This window comes from Microcebus murinus, chromosome 12 (assembly GCF_040939455.1).
Source record: "Microcebus murinus isolate Inina chromosome 12, M.murinus_Inina_mat1.0, whole genome shotgun sequence".
Lineage (NCBI taxonomy): Eukaryota > Metazoa > Chordata > Mammalia > Primates > Cheirogaleidae > Microcebus > Microcebus murinus.
The window spans coordinates 33,733,456-33,757,894 of NC_134115.1; the positions used below are offsets into that span (position 1 = coordinate 33,733,456).

At 42.9% G+C, this 24,439-nt stretch overlaps 1 protein-coding gene across 2 annotated transcripts in view; it reads left to right on the forward strand.

The window, feature by feature from the left end:
• The window catches only part of RCL1 (RNA terminal phosphate cyclase like 1), a 58,993-nt gene extending 36,837 nt beyond the window's left edge, over positions 1-22,156 (forward strand). The window contains exons 6-10 of one of the 2 annotated variants that reach the window (XR_001147052.3): positions 2,258-2,383; positions 5,048-5,204; positions 8,319-8,422; positions 17,873-18,114; positions 21,121-22,156. Coding sequence is in view for 1 of the 2 variants with exons in the window: in XM_012737806.2 (XP_012593260.1) it covers positions 2,258-2,383; positions 5,048-5,204; positions 8,319-8,422; positions 17,873-18,023 (538 nt within the window). In the remaining variant the exon portion in view is untranslated. Of the gene's footprint in view, positions 1-2,257; positions 2,384-5,047; positions 5,205-8,318; positions 8,423-17,872; positions 18,205-21,120 lie in introns of those variants that run through there. The other variant, XM_012737806.2, reaches the window with a different exon arrangement.
• Positions 22,157-24,439: the final 2,283 nt, after the last annotated feature.

Below are 24,439 nucleotides of genomic sequence, written 5' to 3' on the forward strand. Positions count from 1 at the left end.
TCAGAGGGCTCTCTGATTCCTGAAAGGATAGGAACCTCTGCTTTGGGGTTTGAATCTTGGGCTGATAAGAAAACCAATAGCTGACATTTGCTGGGCTCCTACTGCACACCTGGCTCTAAGCACTTTAATAAACATTTTATTTCATTTGTGCCTCCAGACTGGATGAGGGAAGTATTATGATTATTCTTCGTTTACTGGTGAGGAAGTGGAGGCATAGAGCAGTTAGCACACTTGATCCAGAATAATGCAGTTTGCAGGAGCTGGGGCTTGAACACAGATAGTCTGATTCTGGAACTCAGGTACTTAGCCATCCCTCAGTAGGGCCTCCACGCCAAGCCAGATGAGATGGCTCTAAATAACTCAATGTCTCTGCTTTAAAGCTCCTTTGCCTTCTCTATTTCGCTGCCTGAATTCTAGTATGGGCTTCCATTGGCCCTGAATTGGTCCTGTTACCCTCCCAGTTTCCATCTCTGGAGGGGTGAGAGGAAGAAGATGTTTTCTGGGAGTCAGATCTGTTTAATTTTGAGCAAGTATCTTAGTTTTGTGTCTTAGTTGTCCTTAGTGTAGCCCTAGAACTAAGAATCATGGCCCTTGCCACAGGGTTGCTGTGAGCACAAAATAAGGTGATAATGTATCTGGCAGCCATGAATGCTGTGGGAATATATGTTAGGACAGTGACATCTCCTGTGTTGTCCTGGGGAGAGTGGGCAGCCTCAGAAGGGTAGCACCAACTCAGTCCAAAGGGTATGAGACATGGGACTGTTTGTCTAAGCTGTCTGTGTTCAAAAGTACGTTCTGGACCAAAGAGGTGGTGATGTAACTGGGCTCTGTGTGTGTATTGAAAAATCCCTCTTTGCTCTTTCCTCATTTCAGGTTTGTCCTTTAATTCAAGTCAAATATTTATTGAGCATTTCTGAGTACAAAAGTAGTGTATTAGAGACTTATGAGGGATACAGAAGTAAAGCCCCTGCCCTTATGGAGTGTGTGGTCTCGTTGAAGAGTAGGAACAAAATGTGTGTCTGTGAAGAGAGGTGCATGGTAAGTTCAAGTGGAGACCACAGTTGGGTGCTGGCTGGAGGGTTTCAGGGGACAGAGGGAACTTGATGCTGGAAGAAACAGGGAGGGCAGCTCAGGTTGAAGAGTTTGGATAATTTGGCTGGGTGGAGGGGCTTATGGAACTGAGATGGGGATGGACACACTGAGCCAGGGTGGGGGCTCCGACAGCAGGATGTGGGAGGGTCACCAGTCACTGGAGGATTCTCATCAGCATAGGATTGATCTTTTAGTGGAGTGTGCAGGACAGGCCCAAAAGGGAGCTAGATGCCAGGTCAGGTTCCTTTCATGATCTCTGAGCATTTTGTTTCTACAGCTCAAATGAAAATTAAAATTTATATTGACAGTAATTCTTGAACAGTTTGGGCTGGAAGGTGCAGATCACATACCTTGTTTTGCCTATTGGACTTGCCATGTGGGGTTTGTATCAGGGTTATTGCTCCTTTTTTTTAGTGCCACATGTACAACCAGCTCTTGACCGTACATTGAACATTGAAAGTACACAGTACATACTTATTTTTTCTTTGACATGTGGGGATGGAGAGAGCCAGCCTCTGTTATAAAGTCTAATTTTAGGTTTCTGTCTCCTCAAGCTCGAGCCCTTTCACTTGAGTTACTAATGTCTTCCTCCTTTCTTTTCTGGGGTGCCCTGTTGTAGGAGTGTTAACTATTGGCATTTTGACCATAAGGAAGCAGGTGTAAGGAGGCTGTTTCATCCACAAGTGGAGTAATTAATTCTTAAATAATAGAAAATAGACTCTATAAATTAGGAATACCTGTTTAGTTCTTTACAAATAGCAGCCACCCTGTTCTTTCACGGCACATTTTTTGCTTCCTTTGTCAGCATACCAGGGGGCAGATTGGGACTGTCCCAGCTTAACCCCAGGGTGGTGTCTTTTCTGGCATTAGGTTCTAAGGGTGGGTGGTTTGGGTGGGAAGTCAGGGCCAGGGTTGAGGAACTCTAACTTTATATTTTCTGCTTTCTGCATCATTTGGATTTTTTTCACCATGCCCATGTGAGCCTAATATAATTATAATGAAAAAAATTTCAGTACTATTACAAAGATACTATAAAGTAAAGTAATTAATACAATTGGAAGTCCCAGTTTGTTATTATAGTTTCACAGTTGTTTGCCAGCTTTATAACTGACTTTTCTCTGTCCTGGAGTCCAAGCAGAACGACATCCTTAACTCTAGGTCGTAGGTACTCCGTGCGTGTGTCACCTCAGATGGCGAACCGGATTGTGGATTCTGCGAGGAGCATCCTGAACAAGTTCATACCCGACATCTATATTTACACAGACCACATGAAGGGGGTCAACTCTGGGAAGTAAGTCTGCATTTTTGGAGTCTACTTCTGCAGCTACCCCAGCCTTTTTCATATGTCTGTTCTAGTTGAAGTCATAACTGCCAGCTCTGAGGTTGGGCAGCCAAAGGAAGAACAATTTCAGAATTAATTTCCTTCTGACTTGTTCCTGTTGTCAGCAGCCGGCATTTCTTGAGCGCCTGTTGCATGGAAAGCATCCCAGTGGCTAGTGCCGAAAGCGGAGGGTTTAGTTCCTAGCTTTTGGGAATTAAAAACTATCTATTAATAAATAGTGCTTCAAACTTTAAATCCCATCTGCATATTTGCCCGAGATCTGGAGGTGCAAAAGAGAAAAAAGAAAAAGAAATCCCATCTATACTTTGTTCCAACAAAAAATTAAACAGGTTCTTCAACTCTGAGTAAACAACAGTATAGGGTTAAAATCCTTTGCTATCTAAGTGAATGTCAGCATCTCTCTCTATCTGGGGAAACAACATACCTAAATCCAGAGAAAGTTGTTGCAGATTTGAATTTCGTTTAGTTAAATCCTTTGCTTTGCTAAAAAATAAAAAAACTAAGTAAAAATTTTACAAATTAGAAAAAAAATTAAGGAAAATAAAAGAAATAAAACCAAAATAGAAAAAAAGTGATAATCTGTGTAATGAAAAATGCCTGTTTTAGCCCTTCCTTATGTATTTAGAAACCAGGAAGTCATGGGAGCTACTGAAACCACTTTTTTTTAGTTGTGAAAATGTTAAATATACAGACACATTTAAAGAACAGTATAGTGAACACCTGTTTATATTCCTACTGGCTATAGTTAACAATGAATATTTTGCCAAATTTTCTTTACTTGTTTGTGTGTTTTCTTTCTTACTCTTTTTTGCTGAACTACTTTAATTTGAATGATGGCATCATTACACTTTGAATCTGAAGTTTATAGTTTATGCCTCCTAAAAATAAGAGCATCCGACTCTGGGGTTAAGTGTTGTTGGTTAAGAAGTCAGCTTTTTCCTATGTGCTACCACAGCTGAGCCTTTTTTTCAGTTGTTCCACCTGTGGTTTCTTTTAACTTCAGCAAAAAGAAGAAAAGAGAGTAAAGGAGGGGAGAGTGTTTTATGGGATCTTTGACCTTCATAAGGCCCAATGGAAAATGAAGGTGATTTTAGAAATACGGTGGGGGCTCATAGTCCAAAGCAAATGAAGGTGGTGGCATCAGAGGTTAGGGTTGGGAAAGGGTTTGTGTGCAAAGCTGGCCCTTCTGAGGGTTGGAAAGGTCAATCATGGTCCAGAACCTTTGATTAAATGGGTAACTCACTGCACCCCCTTCCCTTGGCAAGCATTATTAACCCCTGACTGCATAGGTAGTTGAATTTTATTTTTAAGAAGTTAAGGACTGACCAATATAATTTTTCCATATAGTGAGCCCACATAGTACATTTGAAACATCACTAATTTTACACATAGTTTTTCTGAAACAAATATTTTGGCTGGTCTGCTGGACACACAGAAAGCATTTCATGACCATAAATTGTGTTAATGGAGGAAGGTCAGTATTGTGACAGTATGTGGATTGGACTGCTGGGAAGGCTGCTGTGCCTTTCCTGATGACATTTTTACTTAAAAGGCATTGGGCAAAGTAGATTTGAGGTGTTAGGTTTTACAATTTTGTGGAGAGGTGCTTGTTTCGTTGTTTTTGGACTGATTTTCTTTTGTGGCCAAACTGGTTGTCACTAGAGTTTGTGAGGGCAGGAAGTCTGGTGTTTACCCTGATGTCCCCAGTTCCTGACCCATGGAAGCTTCTCCCAGGTGTTTGTTGGATGCATGAATGGATGCATCAGTGATGGTCCTGGGCAAGAAGGGTGTTAGGTTCTGGCTGTTGGGTGGTGGAAACACAATAGGAGAGAACATGGTGCCAGCTCATTGATAATATAATTGAAGTCTAAGTTTAGAGCTGTCCCTTGGGGACAAAAACGTAAAGGTGTATCTTTTCCAGTCCCTTTCTGGCTTGTGTGGCCGTTTTCCTTATGAGGGCAAAAGCCTGATGTTTTTCGGGACGATCTGGTCAGGTGGTTTCCAGGCCTTTCATACCTCCTGAGTTGGTGTAGCTGAGGGTCGAGTCAGCACTGTGGCGGGGAACTTGTGTGGACTTTGGAATCTGGGAGATCTCTGTTTGAAGCTCACGTTCTAGTTGTGTGGACCTGGTACAGGTTGCTTCATTTCTCCATTTCCTCATTTGTAAAATGAAGACAGTGACATCTACTCTGCAGAGATATAGTATCACAAATTCTATTTGCAAAGCCCCTACCTCAGCGATTGGCAGAAAGTAGGTACTCAGTATCTGGTAGCCCTTGTTAATGTTATCTTATATACTGTTGATTGTTATAATCTCTCACAGTATGAGCATGTACAGTGTAGGAGATAGAGGAAGGGAGGGCTAATAGGAAAAGCAATTCGATCTCTCATCTCTCTTGTTTCTGCCTTCTGTGCCCTCACTAAGGCCCTCACTAAGTCATCCACGTCTGCAGTGTAAGCTAATAGCAATGCTATGAGGTTAATGTAGCCAGAAGGAAGCCTTAGAACTTAGAATACAGTGCCACCAAAAAAGTGTCTTCTCTTTCTATTTGCTGGTGAATATAAACCCCATTTCATTAACCCTACTCAGTGTCTTTGCCTTTGTATCCCCAGGTCTCCCGGCTTTGGGTTGTCACTGGTTGCTGAGACCACCAATGGCACCTTCCTCAGTGCTGAACTGGCCTCCAACCCCCAGGGCCAGGGAACAGCAGTGCTTCCAGAGGACCTCGGCAGGAACTGTGCCAGGCTGCTGCTGGAGGAAATCTACAGGGTATGTCCTCAGCCTCTGCAGGGTCTGGGAGAGGATTGATCAGGAAGTAGTTTGTTGTCTCTCATTCTTACCCCCTGGCAACTTTCTTCCTCTTCCAAGGACTTAAGCCAAAGAGTTTAGCATTAATTGGTTTAATAGATTAGTTGAAATAGTAAGTAGAGATCTAGGCTCACTGGATCTGGCCCTGGCAGGGCAGGTAAGTTTGAATAGGGGCTCTGTCCTCCCTATTCACCGTTTACTTGGGAAATCTTAGAGGCAGGAGATGAAATCCTCCTGAAGGAGGAGGTATTTTTTCACAAGTCCTGTGCAGTCAAGGGCTGGCCTCAGATTTTTGGATGCTAAATCAGTTCCATTTTTCATGCTAAATTTAGTAATTTTTTGAAAGGTGGGTAGTAACTAAAGGTTTAGGGGTAAATGATCAGGAGGTTGCCCTGCCAATTACTTAATTCACCAAGTTTGTCATCCAAACATTTCTAAGTGGGGAGAAAAGGTATCTGATATATGTGATCCTAAGCCCCTTGTTGACTTGTGCAGGTTTTCTTTTCTTTGTCGTGTAGTGGCTGGCAGGCCTTCTCTCTGACTGACTGTGGGGACACTTCCATCCCTTTCTAGTAGACCGTGGGAGAATTGGAAGCATCACATTACAGAGCAGTCCAGCAGGAGCCTATGGGCACAGCTACAGTGTGGGCTTCATATCCCCATAAATAGCAGATGATAAAACTCAGGGTGAAAGCACAGCCCACCAGTCTACAACAGGAAAAACATGCAGCTTGGATTAGGTTATTTGAATTTTTTTCTTCAGTTGAGATCTACATTAAACCATTTCATTATGCCTGGAGGAAGTTTGTTTTGTTTTGTTTTAGTCATTAAGAAAATTTCCTTTGTGTGCCCATGATCTTTATTATTAAAAAGGGTGAAAATACTTCATTCTTCTCTGAATAATTCTCTTCAGAACTGTGCTATGACATGATTTGAATGAGTAGTAAAAATCCATCCCTTTTAAAGGTGGTGGTTATCAAAGTTTTAAGCCTCTGATCTAATCCCTCCTGTTTTCTTGTCAGTCACCAAGCTCTCTCCATTCTGTCCCAGGCTTTGTGGTACTGCCCTTTTCTTTCCATCCTCGTCACTGCTCCATCCATCGCCTGCCTTCCCGCCCTGCCCCACTCCTGCACTGTGCGTTCTGGCCTTTTGCATCTCCAGAGAGGTGGTTCTTTCCAAATCCCTTGCAACACCCTTTTCAGTCCGAATCTCCATCTAAAACTCTGATCTGATCCCTTCATTCTTGTGCACAGAGACCCTCATTAGTTTTCCACTTTCCTAAGATGAAGTCAGAATTCTTGACCCATTTAGGAAAGCACCACCTCAGTTTGGCTGCCCACGTTCTCTCTGTTGTACATACTTCTCCACAGACGGCTCGCAGTGCCTTTCAGGCTGGCTTCCTGGCTGTTCCCTGCTGGCTCTGGGTCATTATTTCCCCCATTGTCCTGCCCTTCCTTCCTCTCCCAACCTTGCTCTTCCCTCCAGGATTAGCTCAAGTCCCCACTCCCCAAATCCTCTGGTGTCGGCAGAGTGATACCTCCTCCCTCTCCCCTGCTACCTCCCCACCCCTACTACCCCCACTCCCACCTTGGCAGTCTGATAGCACCCACTCCCCACTCCCTCCACGATGTCCTGTACATGGACCATAACATATTTATTGCATGAAAATATTGGTCTGGCATATGATAGGAATCAGTTGAGAATAGTGGAATAATAACAGTGACAGGAAGCAGAATCTAAAGAGAACCTGTTTAATTTTAGGCAGTCTCGTGAAAGGGAGCAAGACACAGAATTAGTTTGTTGATCCTCATATTCTCCATGGGCCAGGTTTTCCTTTTTGGGTGGAAAAGGAACTCTTGTTGTCCTACAATTTGCTGAGCGAGATAAATATTGTTCCCTGTCCTTCATTAACTTAGGTAGTTTAAGGAAGAGCAATACATTTTCGTAAAGGCTAGTGGTAGGATAAATCCCCTTTTTTTTTTACACTATTATCAAGGCTACTAATGAAGTCTGACAGCCAGCGAATGAGTGTCTGCACCTGAGAATTGATTTACACCCTACCCTACATACATTAGAAAGGAGGGGGTGTACCCACATGAACAGTGCTGACTGGTCACCTGTCTGTTCAGTCTAGCCTTGGATAGTAATATGCTGTGGTCAGAAACGATTTCTTATTGTGATCTGTGCAAAATATGTAGGAATTCGAAATCATCTTGCTTTTACTATGTATAATTTAAATTTAAGTCATTTTAAATAAGGTTATTCCAGAAAGAATGACCAGAAAGACAGACATTTTTAAGGTACAAATTTAAACAGCAGTTATATATGCATCTAATAGAAACAGAATGGCTGGAATGGTTGAGAAAAATCAAGAATGAAAGAAGAAAGGCAGCCGAAGCAATTGTGCTTCAGGAAAAAGTGTTTAAAAGAGAATTCTGTCCTGCTTATTAATTTGGAAGAAAAGGAAGGGGGGAATAATAATTAAATGATAAGAATGGAGGGATTTAAATATAACAGCTCTGCAGTTATAAGGCACGCAGGCGGAGATAGAGAAGTTAATATAGCATGGCAAGCAGTTTCTGAATGTATTTGCGTAAGTGTAATAGTAAGTCCCTAAAAGCTATTTCATGTCAGATTGACTGTGTTCTATAACAGAACAAATATATAACAAATAAATATAAGTGTCATCTACTTGATCCTTAGGATTAACTATACATTTCCTAGAACTGATTGTGCTTTTCTTTGGACTTACATTCAATAAAAATGGCATCCTCTTGCTGCTTTAATTATAAAGGGAAAGTTTCATTTCTCATTAGATTCACTTCAGGAGATTCGAATGTCTATTCATTCGGATAATCTTAGCTATCACAGTTGCTTTGATTACCTGTTAGCTTAATCCCTAAAGTTAGTCAATACAAGGATTATAAAATCTATATACTGTTTTATTATTTCCTGACTTTGCAGGCTGCTCTTCTGTGGATTTTGATATTCTGAGTATATATTTCTGGGTTTTTTCCCTTCCTCTCTTTTTTTGTCCGTTTTCTGCTTTGTACAATGATTAATTTGTGTTTACAGGGTGGCTGTGTGGACTCGACCAACCAAAGCCTGGCTCTACTGTTCATGACCCTTGGACAGCAGGATGTTTCCAAAGTCCTGCTAGGACCACTCTCTCCCTACACGTAAGTTACTTTCTTTCAACTTCATTATTCTATCCAGTTTTAATTTCCTAATTGCACAAAATGACAAAGATGTTGTGTTGTGCATAGCCAGTCACTGTGAACACCTGCTTATATTGATCCTTAAATGAGCCAGCAGTTGTCACTCTTAACATGGTCATTATTTTTATACACAAGGACTTTTGCCTTCCTTTCTTTCCACATTCCCATCTGTCATTCCCATGTAACTAACTACATTTGTGTGATATCTGCTAGGCAGTACTTTTGTTTGTGCTTTAGATTCTGTTTCCATTTTGGAGGTAAACAACTGGTTCTTTGTAGCTTGGATTTTGTTATTAGTTTTCGCTATCGCTCTTTTCCCTAGCAGTCTCACTTGCTATGGCAAAATGGGTAGTTTTTTTGTCCAATATGATAGGGTATGAGCTGGCTGAGAAAGAAGAAGAAAGGCAGGGTTTGCAGTAATGCTACTGGACAAAGTAGGGAAATGGTAGAAGTGGGCCATTGGATGTTAGCAGAAGTTGACTGCTAAGATAGAAAAGCAAGCACTCTCCAAAAGGAACAGCTAACCAGATACTTGAATTATAAACAGCACAGCAAAAGAAGCATTTATCTATAGTAAATGAGAAAACTGCCTGTTTGAGTACTGACATTGTGTTTGTGTGTATGTGCACAGATGCACATGCTTATGTACTTAGAGGTCATCAAATGGCCATCTGTGGGTGGAGAGCTGGGTGGGAGGAAGTATTCAGGTAGATATGAGACTGAACTGTCCTTTTTCGGTTATCATGGTACCGATGCTGTATATCTGAAAGGTACAGTACTGTGATAACTGAAGAATGGTGGTGCCATCACATTGAGAAAGGGGTGAGGACTGTTATGCAGCAGTGCAGCTTTGGGCCAAGGCTTCGAAGCGTGGAAACCAAGAGCTTGAAAGAGTTTCTTCTGAAGGCTGCTTCTATTTTTTTTTTTTTTTTTGGTGGTGGTGAGAGGTTCTTTTGGACCAGGAAAATGGAGGAGAATACATTCTATTAGAAATGGAGTGAGATGATAAGCAGGAAACTGGTGGGGACCACATTATCTCCTGATAACTTGTGTAAAGTATTTCACAGGACAGGAAACCTGTGAATTGAGTAACCCTAAATGGCATGTTAACAACAGTAGTCAACATTGCTAAAGTAGACGTGGTAGCTAGCACTTGGAGAGGAGGCAAGGGCTGGAAGTCCAGCACCCTAGCTGTGGAGATTCTCTTCCCATAACGAGTTTGCTGGAAGCAGCCAACAGCTGTGTGGCCACCACGGCCCTGCCAGCTTGTCAACTGGTGTCACTGCCGTTTTCCCAGACCTTGCTTCAGGGCTGCAGAAGACCTGACCACTCACACAGCATGAGGCTTCGTCTCAAAATGTGTGTGGTCCTGGGGCAGGGGGTTTGGCAGAACATTATGTGAAAAGTGGAATATATATTTTTGTTTTTCCTTGACACTTTTTTTTGTGTGTGTGTGTGTTTGTACTTTTGGAGATTTTTTTCAATTTGGCTCCAGGGCCTGCTTTTCAAGTTGGCAGTTTTGCTGGAGATGGTCAAGATGTGACTGGACATTTTACAAAGTTCCTGTGTCCTCTTCAATACACTCCTTCACCAAACATTAATTGCAGTGTCTTTTCTTTCGGAAACATTGCCTAAAATTACTGGATCTCCTGGGAAAACAAAGTGATCTGCTCTGAATGGAGCTTTAAAAGAGGAGGACAAATTGTAAGATGATGTATTTTGAGGCTTGGGGTTGCGGCTTAGAGACATTCTCTTTTTCTAGATTGCCTGCCTCCCAGGGCTTCAGGCAAAGGGGTCTGCCAGGGAGTGGGAAAGGGCAGCCTCCTTTCTTTTTGGTAAGCTAGCACCGGAGGGTTAAGGGAGTTTATTTTCAAGACAGCTGAATCCGTTTGGGACTGTTTCTGCCCTTAATCAATGTGGAAGGGTCCAGAGGCCCAAAGTGATCAAGGGAGAAGGTGGGACCCAGCAGACAAAGTTAACATTGTGAGTACAGTTGAGGGTCAAAAAGGGACAGAATCTATAGTCAGGACCATCGTGGCAGGGGAACAGTTTATTCTAATTGGATTCAAGAGCTTTGGAGACCAGATTATCACATTTATTTTTATGTGCAGTTAAAGTCATAGAAACTTGTTTTGTGAAACCTCAAATTTCTAAAGTAAACCAGAAGCAAGACCCTCCTTGGTTTAAAAAAATATATTTCTTCTGGCAGTGTGCACATGTTTTGATTTGTATCAGTAGCTTTTTAAATGTCTATTTAAAGAGCACTGGGATTAAGAAGGATTTTTTTTTTTCAGTGTTGCTTTCAAACCCTTTCTGGAAAGTAGGGTCTCTATGTTGCTTATTTTCTTCTTCCCACTGTCTTACTTCAGGAGATTGCTGTTGGTGGTTTTTTTTTTGCTATTTGAGAAAATAAATCTATATGTGTGACATTCTCCAGGAAGCTCAGAGAGGTGTTTTTTAAGGAGAATAAAATAGTATTGGATAATACACTGGTATGTGGAGATTCTATTTCCATTAAGTTTGTTGAATTTTAGGTGGTTTACAGTTAGTGACAGTGGTTCCACCCTCCCCTCAACAAGCTTAATTTTACAGTTTAGGGAAGATTTATACTTTATTTGAAAGTTGGATTAATAGCAAGAAAAATATATATCAATGAGTATCTTAATTGGCACTTTCAGAAATTGTGTGTAAAAGGATACCGCGGTTACCGGAGCTTTCTGCATTCTGCTAGGCCTTGGAGTCCAGCCTGTCTGAACTTGAGTGCTGGCTCTGCCACAGGGCCACCAGGAGACTGTGGAAGTGATACTTAGCATTTCTAGCTTTGGTCCCATCTGCAGATAAGGTGCATGGTCCTGAAGTCATGGGTTTGTGGAGATAGGGTAAAACTTAAATGAGGCCAGGTGAGGCGCTCAGTCAGTACTGGCTGCCACAGTTCCTACCTGGAGACCCCTTCCAGTCTCTTGGTCAGGTCACTTTGAACACCAGGAGGCCTAGTAAAGTTGTTTTGGGTGATCTCCAGCCTGAAGCCAGCTTTAAATTGTCTGCTCAGCTACCTATAAATTCATATCCATTATTTTTAATTTTTTTTATTTTTAATTATTATTATTTTTTTTTTGAGACAGTACCTCAATCTGTTGCCCAGGTTAGAGTGCAGTGGCTGCATTGTAGCTCACTGCAGCCTCGAACTCCTGGGCTCAAGTGATCCTCCAGCCTCAGCCCCCTGAGTAGCTGAGACTACAGGCATGCATCTGGCTAATTTTAAAAATTTTCTGTGGAGAAAGGGTCTTGAACTCCAGGCCTCTCTTCCTGTCCCGGCATCCCAAAGTGCTGGGATTACAGGTGTGAACCACCATGTCTGTCCTGTATTTACTCATTTTTAAATTCATGATTCACTTCCTCCAATTACATTAATTACCAAACAAAACTACCTATATCTGGTTGGTTGTTCCCATGAATTCTGTAAGGTAGGTGTTTATTTAACAAACACCGTGTTTACTGTATGCCAAATACTGTTTTAAGTGCTTAGAAATATTAACTCATTTAGTTTTTATCATAACCTTGTGCGGGTGAAAAGGGCAGATACTATCATATATATGCTCCATCTTATAGGTTATGGGATTGAGGCACGGAGAGGTTAAATTATGTGCCCCGGGTCATACAGACAGTACGCTGGGTTCAGACCTGGGGACAGTCTCATCCACAGTTGCTGCTTCCCGTAACCACCGTGCTCTTATGTAAGAGCTGGGATTCCATCCACATTGTTGGACTCCAAGCACCTTACCTGAGGCACGATGCCATGTTACATCTTTTCATGAGAGTCTTCGTTTCAAATTCTGCTGTAAAATGATCTCCTTCTATCTTTAGTTGGAAATCTAAAATAAACCATGCCTCTTTGTTTTTCTCTATCTGTGATAAATGACCTCTTTCTGTCACTTGTGGAAGTGCTGGGGAAGCTGGAGCCCGCTGTCCTTGTTAAACACCGGCTGATCAGGGCTTGTCGGCTCGCCCTGTCTGAAGCACAGCCACGTGAAGATCGAATGAGATAGTGCCCGGGAAAACTGGGAACTGCCGGCCAAGGCTGCTGTTCTTTGGATTCAGCAGCTTTACTAGACCCTGTGAGCACAAAACCACTGTCCCTTGTCCTTGAAAAGTGGTTTAAATGCTGCAAAGTCCCATCACCTTAGTTATGTTTGATGAGCCCCAGAACATATTTGGCACATAGTAAAAGCAAAGGGTATCCTTACTTTAGATGGGAAAAAAAGGTCGGTGGACTGCTGGTACTGAGTTCCTATTCGAGTGAGTCCTGGGACCCTCATCCCTCGATGGCGCAGCTAGCCTGGTTCACTGTTTCCTGCTGCCTGTGTAACAGAATTTAATACCTTCATTCTTGGAGTAGAGGTCGGTTGGTCTTAGGGAAAGCTGGTATTTGGCAGTAAAAGCACTACCAATATATTTAAAAGGTGCTATGTAATGACTACAGGAGACCCCATTGAGCAGATTCTTTTCTTACCCCCAGGCCTTTCTCCTCAGCTTCCATGGCATCTCCTTACACCTGAGATGTAGGTAACCCCTGACTCTGTCCCATATCCTAGTGGCATGGAAACCAGATGGCTTGGTGGAACAGGAGGCAGGACCTTCTCTCGTGGTTTTTGTCTGAGGGAGCTGCCAGAGGGCTCACCCCGTGATTGCTCTCACCCCATTCTCTAACATGCTTCAGAAGGGGGACTGAGTGACAGAGGCTGTGTTTAAGGGGTGGCGCCCAGCAGCCTGTCAAGTCCTAGGCCATTGGGATTCATTTTGCAGATGACCAGGAGCCTCATGGCCTTACCTGTTGACCGGCAGTGGCAGTAGAACAACCCACCTTTTGAAAATACCCAAGAAAAGTTATCTCTGCACTTCAGAATTATTTGAAACCTGCCTGTCAGATAGATGGACTAGTGACTTCATAGAAAAGTTGGTTATTTTTTGTTTTCTGAAAATAAATCATTTTGTCTTGAAAAAAAAGGGTGGGGTATGTCTCATTGCAGATACAATTCTGTAAGTCAGGAGTTAAAGCGCTTCACGTAGGAGTCGCAAGAAGCCGTGATCAGATCCCACAAAATGGTTTGAGAAGCTGCTGTTTGCACAGTGCGGGTGGGTGGTCGTTCACCGAAGGCAGAGCTCCTCTCAGTGAGCTATGGGTCTCTCTGTCCCGGCTGTGTGGCCGTGTGGCTGTACCTAGGAAGCGTGAATCTGCAGTAGAGTGCCGTGACAGAGGAGGGCAGGGAAGCGTTGTGAACTTGGGGGTGGCGCCTTGCTGGGGCTGCAGCTGTGCAGAGTTATGGGGTGGTGGGGAAGGATGTGGACCAGCGCCAGGTGAGACTTTGTTCAAGTGCATGGAGATACAGGACGGCGTTCTTCGGTTTTCATTTTCTTAAGGAGGCTATTTATTAGGATTTAATATCTTTGTGGTTATTTCTCAGCTTCTGAGCATTTTTGCTTCCTTTTTTTTTAAAATTTTTTTAACATCAACACATGCCATCCCAGCATTTTTGCTTTTTAATATGCTAGCTGTTGGAGACATAGGGATGATGGGGCTGAAGGTGGGGGAAGGACGTTCTGAAATACACTCTTCTTACACAGTCTTCCTCAGACAGGCTGAGGGATTGGCAGAACATTATGTAAAACGTGGAACCAACTTTGCTTTTTCTAACTGTTCCAACGACTACAAATACCCCAAAGTTGCAAATAGGTAGGCCTGCACACACTCAAGCCTGTGTTTTTCCTGTCCTTCTCCAACAGATCAGAAGCAAGCTGAGGCCCTTTAGGAATTCTGCCAGCCGGGAGGGTGTCTGGTTTTCCAAGCACAGTTGAATGATTCAGAGTGCAGTCGGCAGGGTGAGACCCTGGGAGCAGAGCACGCCCTAGGTTTGCGTTAGTTTGAGGCAGCAGCGAAAGAGAGGCCAAGCTGTTCATGCAGGCAGGTGAGATGGCTGGCTTTTTCTGAGCTGCTGCCAGCTGGAAGCTCTGCCCACAGATGTGGGCTATTTACCTGTGGGTTTGATGTGTTTGTTTTCTTTTTCCCTAGGACTGGGTAGCAGAGGTGGTGGGATGGATGGATGGAAAGCAAGTAACAACAAAACTTTAATTGGTTAGTAAGAAAGGAAAGCCAGCAGGGGAGAGAATGTCCCTTAATTGCCGAGAATGTTGAATTTTTTTCTCAAAATTGCCCTTAACTCCCAAGTTCTATTTGGTGCCTCTATATTGAGAGCCTTATGTAGTGCCTTCCTTGAATAATGGGTTTCAATGATAGAGGTCATTGCCCTTGAGGTACTTATATAATTTAATAAAGGAGAAGAGGACAGTTATGGGGACAACTATACATAAACATTTAATTAGACAACATAAGCAGAGAATGCTGTGGAAATTCAGAGGGGAGGGAAACATGGGGTGGGGTGGGGGTTATTGGCTAGGAGAGCCTTTAGAAGAGTTGACTAACAGAATGTTATTTTAAAGATGGTGGAAATGAAGTTGCACATTCCCAGGTGGAAGGGAAAGCTAAGAATTGGGAGATTTTTCTGTGAGCATGCAGCACTCACCAGAACTCCTGCTCTCTAGGGCACTAACCATTTCATCTCTTGGCCCCTGATGTGCTGGTCCTTTCAGCCAGACAGGGTAGGGAATTATTCAGGCCCCCTTTTTTCCTCATTGGCTTTTCCCTCCTTTGACTAGATCAGTGCTCAGGATAGGCTACTGCCAGGGGTGGAAAACTCATGGAAGTAGGCTTTATGTGTAGTTTGGCATGCATGAAATAGGGGTGAGAACCAGGATCAGTATTGTTTTTTAGTGTCACAAATATGTATTGATTTATTTTAAACAGCTTTATTGAGATATAATTCACATACTACATAGTTTACCCATTTAAAGTGTAAAGTTTTTAGCATATTCACAGAGATGTATAAACACAACCACAATCTAATGTTAGAACATTTTCTTCACCCTAGAACAAAATCCTGTGGCCATTAGCAGTCGCTGTCTGTTCATCCCACTGTCCCTAGACCCAGGCAACCACTAATCTACTTTCTGTCTCTGTAATAGGTTTGCCTGTTGTGGCTATTTCATATACTGTAATTAGAAGCATACAATATGTGGTCCTTTGCTACTGGCTTCTTTGACTTAGCATAATGTTTTCAGGGTTCGCCCATGTTGTATCAGTACTTCATTCCTTTTTTATGGCTGAATAATATTCCCTTGGATGGATATACCACATTTTATTTATCTGTCCATCAGTTGATGGACAGTTGGGTTGTTTCTACAAACATTTAGGTACAAGTTTTTGTGTGGGTTTATGTTTTTATTTCTCTTGCATGTAAACCTATGAGTAGAATTACTGTGTCAAATGGTAACTCCTTGTTCAATATTTTGAGGAACTTCCAGATTGTTTTCCATAGTGGCTATACCATTTTACATTCTCACCAGCAGTGTATGAGGGTTCTGATTTCTCTACATCCTTGCCCCCACTTTTGTTATTGTCTGTCTTTTTTATTATAACTATCCTATTGGGTATGAAGTGGTATCTCATAGTGGTTTTGATTTTCATTTTCCTAATAACTAATGATGAACATTTTTTTATGTGCTTATTGGATATTTGTGTGTCTTCTTTGAGGAAATGTCTATTTAGGTCTCTCTCACATCTTTGAATTTTAAAGTTTATTATTAGTATCAAGTTGTAAACATTCTTTATATATTTTAGGTATCAGACCTTTGTCATATATATGACTTGCAAATATTTTCTCCTATCCTGTAGGTTGTCTTTTCACTTTCTTGGTAATGTCCTTTGATGCACAAAAGATTTTAATTTTGATGGAATCTGATTTCTTTTTTTTTCTCTTAATTACTATGCTTTTGGTGTTGTATTTAAGAAATGGTTAAGAGACTATTACCTAGCCCAATATAATGAAGATTGACTCCAATGAATTTTTATAGTTTTTAGCTCTTAGAGTTAAGCCTTTGATCTGAGTTATTAACTTTTGTGTATGATGTGAGGAAGGGGTCTTACTTCATTCTTTTGCATGTGGATATCCAGTTGTTCTAGCACCATTTGTTGAAAAGATTACTCTTTCCCCATCAAATTATCAATTGACCATAAATGTGTGGGTTTATTTCTTGACTCTCAATTCTATTCCATAGATCTGCATGTCTAGGGTCAGTATTTTTGAAGCTTCTCAGGTGTGCAGTTGAGGTTGAGAACCATCTCGCTAGGGTTTGATTGGGAGGCAGCACAATACAAGGTTTTTGTAATACTTCATTGCAGGTGTGCAGACCATTGTTCTTCGCTAAACCAGTATTTCCCACACTTGCTTGATGAGAATTGCCAGGGATGCTTGTTAATATATTTCTGGCCTCTATGCACTGGGGAGCACAGGGCCTGGTAGGACATGAGGAGGGGACAACTTTGCATGTGGCATATATTTCTGAGTTCTTCCACATGGATGCTTCTTCCTACTGGTGGTTGTAAGCTGATCAGAACCTCAGGAACCTGTGTATTTAATGAAGTCTGCAGGTGAGTGTTTGGTCAGGCTAGCTGGGGGGATGCTGGGTCTGCTAGGGCAGACCATTAGAAACCTGTATACCCGTATTGTGGTCCAGCCATAGAATTGCTTTTCGCAAGGTATTCTTGGGGTGGTGCCATCCCTCTGTGTTAAAGGGGGATTATAAGAAATAGCCCTATGAAACGCCTTGCTGTGTTTATTGTGAGCTTTTCCGTGGCCACTTTATGTAATATTGCCTCCTGCCAAAAATGCACAAACACTGTTAATACCCACAGTTCTTCCCCATCTGTGTTGTTTGCTTTATTTAAATTTCCATAGTACTTTTCAAGAATATTTAACTTACTCATCTTGTCTGTACCACTAGATTGAAATCTTCACAAGGGAAGGATTTTTATTTTTGGGTTTTTTTGGTTGGAAGTTCTGTCTTTGCGTGGGCCACTCAAATGCCAAGCGTAGTGGCTCATGCCTGTACTCTAGTCCCAGCTACTTGGAAGGCTGAGGTAGGAGGATAGCTTGAGCCCAGGAGTAGGAGTCTAGCCTGGGCAACCTAGCAAGACCCGGTCTTTAAAAAAAAAAAAAAAATTATCACTATATTTATATCCACCCCCTAATGGGTGTGTAGGACTAAGTGACTTATGTGCTATTAACCTTTTTTCCCCCTATTTATCTTGCTGTATTGCATGCATCTCTGCAAGTTATCTAAATCTCCTTTGGAAACTGGTAGGCTGGAAATATATACTATTTAATCAGATTTGGTGAGATGTTTTAATCTCAGTCCTTCTTGATCTGGGAAATTAAAAGCTTGCATTCTAGGTGGGGGGAGGAGAAATCTTTTAAGAAATGAATTCCTTTTTATTTATTCTTCTTCTTTTTTTTTTAGGATAGAATTTTTGCGGCATTTGAAGAGCTTTTTCCAGATTATGTTTAAAATTGAAACCAAGCCATGTGGTGAAGAACTCAAGGGCGGGGATAAAGTACTGATGACCTGTGTTGGCGTTGGCTTCTCCAGCCTTAGCAAGACCCTCAAGTGATACCTGTCACAAGATAAGGCCCCAGTGCCTACAGACAAAGCAGAGACTGCCAAGGACAGCAAAGGGACCAAGTCCAAATGTGTTCTTCCAGGTCAGGACAGCTACTTATATTAAGGACTTGCTTAATTTTCTGTTTTTTTTTTTTTTAAAAATCTATATACAAATAAAAGACATCTCTGTATCATGTGGTTTCCTGCCATTTCTCCAGTGGCATCGATATTCCTCAGGAGGCCCAGTCACTGTAAGAGAGCCCTCGGCTTACCTGGAGGAAGAGTGTGCCCTCAGGACACGGTTGTCCTGCTAGAACAGAGTTGCAGCTGTGTTCAGCCATGCTTCCTCAGCCCACATGCCTGGGCTTAGGGTCATTTTCCAGACCTGTGGAGTAACCTGTGGTTACCGTTCTTTCTGCAAGGACTTAACCTCTTTGAGGCTTGGTTTCTGTTGTGGGGATTAAATGAGATAATACGTGTGAAAGTCATTTTGAGTCATGCAGTGCTGTGCAAAGGTCAGAAATTGCTAGATTAGACTATTTGATCTCTTCTGAGTGGATTGCTATTATGGACACAATACTGATTCTTATCTGCTTCATTGTATGCATATGTGAGGGATGGGTAGCTGTAGAGGGCGGGGGTCCAGCTAAAGTTCTGGGTGTTTTCCGCAGCCCAGGTGTGCTATACATTTTGTTTTATTCTCACAATAACCGTATAGTGTAAATTTTTTATCTCCACAAGAAAATTCAAAAAGGATATTTTGTTCCTTTGAAATTTATAATGTAAAGACATTAGATCTCTTGATGTAAAGATCTTAATGTAATAGAGTCAACATCTTGGATTTTCCCTGCTTACAAGTTAATAAATTAGATTATTACTGGTTTGTTGATGCTAGCAGAAGACATGAGAGTCCTGGGTCAGAGACGAAGAACTTGGATTACTCAGCATAGTCAACAGCATAAGTTTCTTGTTTATATTGGTTTCCCTACCCCCCACATCCCACAGTGGACGTGGAGGGGCCCGGGTAGATACCATGCAGATAATGGGTTTGCATCACAGCCAAGAAACTTGTGTGCTTGGGGACTCCGCCTCTTTTGTGCAGGTCTGTTCTTTTTTCCCGATGAAGGTGTTACTCCATCCCTCAAGATTGCTTGCCGCAAACACTGTTCTGAGAAAGGACTCAGGTAAAGAGGTAAAGGGTATTCCCACCCAGCAAGAATGTGTGGGAATACTCAGGACCTATGGTAGATTTCCCCTGCCAACTAATAGAGTCTACATTTGGTGTGTGTATGGGGTTGGAGTTGGTAGAAGGGGAAAGAGCTAATTCTTTCTGCTGGAATTCCAAATGGTATCCTCCACCTGGGGTGGGCTTTTGAAGTAAGCACAGGTCTTTGCCTCACCAGTCCCTCTTGGTTCTCTTTTATTTTTCAATGAAAAGGGGTCAGAGAAAGGCTGTGCTCTGATGATGGGGTGGGAGGATGTGGAGGTAGAGCACTAACACTGAGGAATGCCAGGACATTCTGAACTGAGGCACTTGCTGAGAGCGTTACATGTTGCGTTGGTAATTCAGCAGGCTATCACAAATGCCCACAAACTTAGCAGCTTAAAACAACACCCAGTTATCATTTCACAGTTCTGTAGGTCAGACATCCAGGCAGGCTTGGTTGGGTTCTCTGCTTAGAGTGTCATAAGGCTGATGTCAAGGTGTCAGCTGGGCTGGGCTCTCACCTGAAGGCTCTGGGAAAGAAAGAACATGCTTCCAGCTCATTCTGGTTGTTGGCAGAATTCAGAGTGTAGGACTGAAGTCACTGTTTCCTTGCTGTCTTGTCAGCCGGGACAACTCTCAGCTTATAGACACTGCCTGCATTCCTGTGCACTTGGTTCCCTCCATCTTAAGCCAGCAATGGTGCCTGGAATCCTGGTGCTTCGAATCTGGCTTCCTCTTGTGATGCAAGCTGGGGAAAACATTGCTTTTAAATGACTCATAATAGACCCACCTGGATAATCTCCCTATCTTAAGGTCAACTGATGACAGCAGTACCTAGATTTGTGTTTGAGTAACCAGGGGCTGGGAATCTTAGAATTCTGCCTACCACACACACTCCAATCTTACTATGTGCAGTTGACATTTGAATCTGCTTCTGCCCATACAGAATTCAGATCCAGAACTAAGGGGCCATGTTCCTTTATTTATCCATCCATCCATCCATCCATCCATCCATCCATCCATCCATCCATCCATCCATCCATCCTCCCAGAATTAGGAGAAGGGCCATGTTGCTTTGGACATATCAAATACTGTATAGCAGGAGCCTCTGTCCCTTGGTGCAAGTCCTGGAAATGGTACTGTGAGTCAATTCAGAGTGGTATGTAGAGGCCAGGCAGTGCTCCTGTCTGCTGCAAACATGGACGTGTCTGGCGGGGTTCCAGCCTTCTATTTGGCACAGCTGCTTCTGGAGCTAAAACATCTGGCAGTAGTGGTAATGGTTGCCAAAAGGAGGACAAGTGTAATATTTATTTAAACAGCACACTTCCAGCCCCTTCTCAAATTCCCAAGAGAAACAATACCGTTCCTTGGGCAGAAGTCATCCTTTGCTGGTTGCTGGTATATCTTAGAGACCATCCAACTCCAGCAGTCTTTGCCTTGTTCTTAGCTTAGCTCCTAGGCAGTCCAGTTACTCACTGGGGTAGTTTCAGGAGAGAGATTCCAGCATCTGGGTTTTCTGTCTTGGTCTGTCTGCTCCTTCCTACAGACAGACTACTCTGAGTTACAGTAGCAGTTGCTCAATGGGACTAGTGAGTTTTTAAGGCAGGTACATGTGTGGATTTTTGGGAGGTCATGGCAGAATCACTGTGTTTGCCTTCCTGTCAACAGGCCCTGCCTCTGTGTTCCAGCACTTATCAACTACATTCTGCACAGACACCATCATGTGCAAGATGTGGTTTTAGTAATTGTGGTTTTAGCATTGTTGAAATTTGCTCTTTGATATTGGAATACATTCTTGAATAAATATGATTATGTTATACATCATTTTAATGCACATTTCTCACTTTATGTTTTTATGCTAATGACTTATTACTTGCTGTTTATTTTATATTTATTTTAGACTATGGAAATGATGTTAGACAAAAAGCAAATTTGAGCGATTTTCTTACTCAAGTTCAAAAGGGGTGGCAAAGCAGCAGAGACAACTCGCAACATCAACAACGCATTTGGCCCAGGAATTGCTAATGAATGTACAGGGCAATGGTGGTTCAAGAAGTTTTGCAAGGTAGATGAGAGCCTTGAAAATGAGGACTGTAGTGGGCCCACCATCCCCAAACTTGACAACGACCAATTGAGAGCAATCCTCGAAGCTGATCCTCTTACAACTACAGGAGAAGTTGCCTAAGAACTCAGTGTTGACAGCTCTATGGTCATTCAGCATTTGAAGGAAATTGGACAGGTGAAAAAGCTTGATAAGTGAGTGCCTAATGAGCTGACCGAAAATCAAAAAAATCATTGTTTTAAACTGTTTCCTACGCAAGAACAATGTACCATTTCTCAGATCAGATTGTGACATGTGACAAAAGTGGATTTTGTATGACAGTAGGTGATGACCAGCTCAGTGGTAGAACTGAGAAGAAGCTCCAAAGCCAAACTTGCACCAAAAAAAGGTCATAGTCACTGTCTGGCGGTCTGCCACCAGTCTGATCCACTACAGCTCTGTGAATCCCAGCGAGACCATTGCATCTGAGAAGTATGCTCAGCAAATCGATGGGATGCACTGAAAACTGCAGTCAGTGCCTGCAGCCAGCATCAGTCAACAGAAAGGGCCCAGTTCTCCACAATAACACCCGACCGCACGTTGCACAACAAATGCTTCAGAAGTTAAATGAACTAGGCTACGGAGTTTTGCCTCATCCGCCATATTCACCTGACCTCTCACCAACCAACTACCACTTCTTCAGTATGTGGACAACTTTTTTGCAGGGAAAATGCTTCCACAAGCAGCAGGATGCAGAAGATGATTTCCAAGAGTTCGTCAAATCTCAAAGCACAGATTTTTACACGACAGGAATAAACAAACTTATTTCTCATTGGCAAAAATGTGTCGATTGTAGTGGTTTCTATTTTGATTAATAAAGATGTGTTTGAGCCTAGTTATAATGATTTAAAATTCATAATCCTAAAACGCAATTACTTTTGCACCAACCTAATACTTTACCATGCTTGTCAGAACAGTTGCTAAGGGGTAAAAGGAAGCTGGTGTATTGCAGCATGCTGGGCTGATTGGGAAAGAGCAACAGGAGGACCTGCTAAAGTCCGGATGGCTCTCACAAGCAGCTAAAACTCATGGGTTTTCTTTATTTTAAAAAATTACTGGCTGGGCACAGTGGCTCACACCTGTAATCCTAGCACTCTGGGAGGCAGGGGCGGATGGATTGCTCAAGGTCAGGAGTTTGAGACTAGCTTGAGCAAGAGCAAGACCCCGTCTCTACTAAAAATAGAAAGAAATTAGCGGGACAACTAAAAATGTGTAGAGAAAAAATTAGCCAGTCATGGTGGCACATGCCTGTAGTCCCAGCTACTTGGGAGGCTGAGGCAGAGGATCACTTGAGCCCAGGAGTTTGAGGTTGCTGTGAGCTAGGCTGACGCCACGGCACTCTAGCCTGGGCAACAGAGTGAGACTCTTGTCTCAAAGGAAAAAAAAAAAATCCAATGCAAAGTGGTGAGGGGTAGCTAATCACAGACCCAACTTAAAAAGACAAAAACTCAAGTTGCACCATGGTGTCTGTTCTCAGACCATCACTCCTACAACAAAAGGCCCTGAGGTGGCTGTTTCTTGCTAGGTCTCTGTTTTGAGAGGCTGCTAGGTGAGGCCAATGCTGGCAGTTAGTTTTATGGTCACAGAAGAGCTGAGGGTGGTAAAGGGAGGGAAAGAACTGGGTACACGATAGAGGAAGCTGGGAGCAATTGATGAAATCAGGATAGATGGAGGCACTGAAATGCCAGGGAGACAGAATTCCCAAACCTCTGGCAGTGCCTGATGTGGGAGTGGGATTCACCTGGGCTAGGTGGGGATCAGGGTGGGCTGAAAAGAGGGATGGACTGGGGACTTTGGTCAGGGGGTGAGGATTAGAATGTGGTGTCCTGTTGACCTTACCATTTGGCACTGTGTTGGAGACCTGTGGATGTACAAGTGGGCGACTTTAGCCAGTCTGATGAATGGGAATGCGGCACCATGGCATATGCCCAGCCTGGATCTCCGCTGTCCTCGCCCAGCTGCACAGCAGATGAGGACTAACTTTTACCCAGGGTTTCTGTGTTCAGACAACCCTGGCCTGTTCTTTAGAAGTGCCCAGTTAATGGGAATGTCAATAAGCAGTGGGGCCTTTTTGTGCTTTTGTTGGCCACATCTAAGAGGCCGTTTGAGTCGAACACTATCAGTGTTTGGCATCTAACGGAGGCCAAGCTACATCACTCCTTTACCCAAGCAAATAAAAACTGTCATTTTGTCAAGGGTGCTTAGGTGTGGGCTGCTTTCCTTCCTTGTCACATTTGGCCCATACCTGTCAGATTGTCTGACTCCCTACCCCCAGAGCACAGGCCTCGGGTCAGCACCTATTTTAAAACATCCTAGGCCAGGCATGGTGGCTCACACCTGTAATCCTAGCACTTTGGGAGGTCGAGGCAGGAGGATCGCTTGAAGCCAGGAGTTCAAGACCAGCCTGAGCAAGAGCGAGACCTTGTCTCTGCTGAAAATAGAAAAATTAGGCATGTGCTTACAGTCCCAGGAGTCTGAGGCAGGAGGATTGCTTGAGCCTAGGAGTTTGAGGTTGCAGTGAGCTATGATGATGCTACTGCACTCTAGCCTGGGTAACAGAGTGAGACTTGGTCTCAGAAAAAACAAAACAAAACAAAACAAACCCAAAAAACAAATAAGCCCCCAAATTTAAAAAAATCCTAGATGTTTCTGATTTAGGTTTCTCTAAGGGTTCGGGACATTCTTTAGTCCTCTGTTTCCTCCCCATTCTCAGACCTCTAAAAGAGACTTGCATCCAGATTGATTAATTTGTTAATAATTTCTCTCTGCTACAGTTTGGGAAATGATATATTCAAACTGACAGTGGTAGGTGAATTTATACAAATTAGAGGCCAACTTAAAGATGAAAGATAATGAACCAGCCCAGTGATGACATATGTGGTGCCTTCATGTGTCTGTTCTCTAAGCACCCTGTCCCCACAGCCATGGTAGAGAGGCGGGGCTGTTGCTGTTGCTGTCCTCACTGGTGGCCGTCTGGGTAGCTGGTCTCCATCTTGGGAGCAAATGATGCCCCAAAGGCAAATGGTAGGGGCAGCTGCCTCTTCTGCTACCTCTGGGAATTGTGGCTGTCTGGAAGCTCTTTGTAGTCTTCAAGGAAGAGTGTTTGTGGGGATCATAT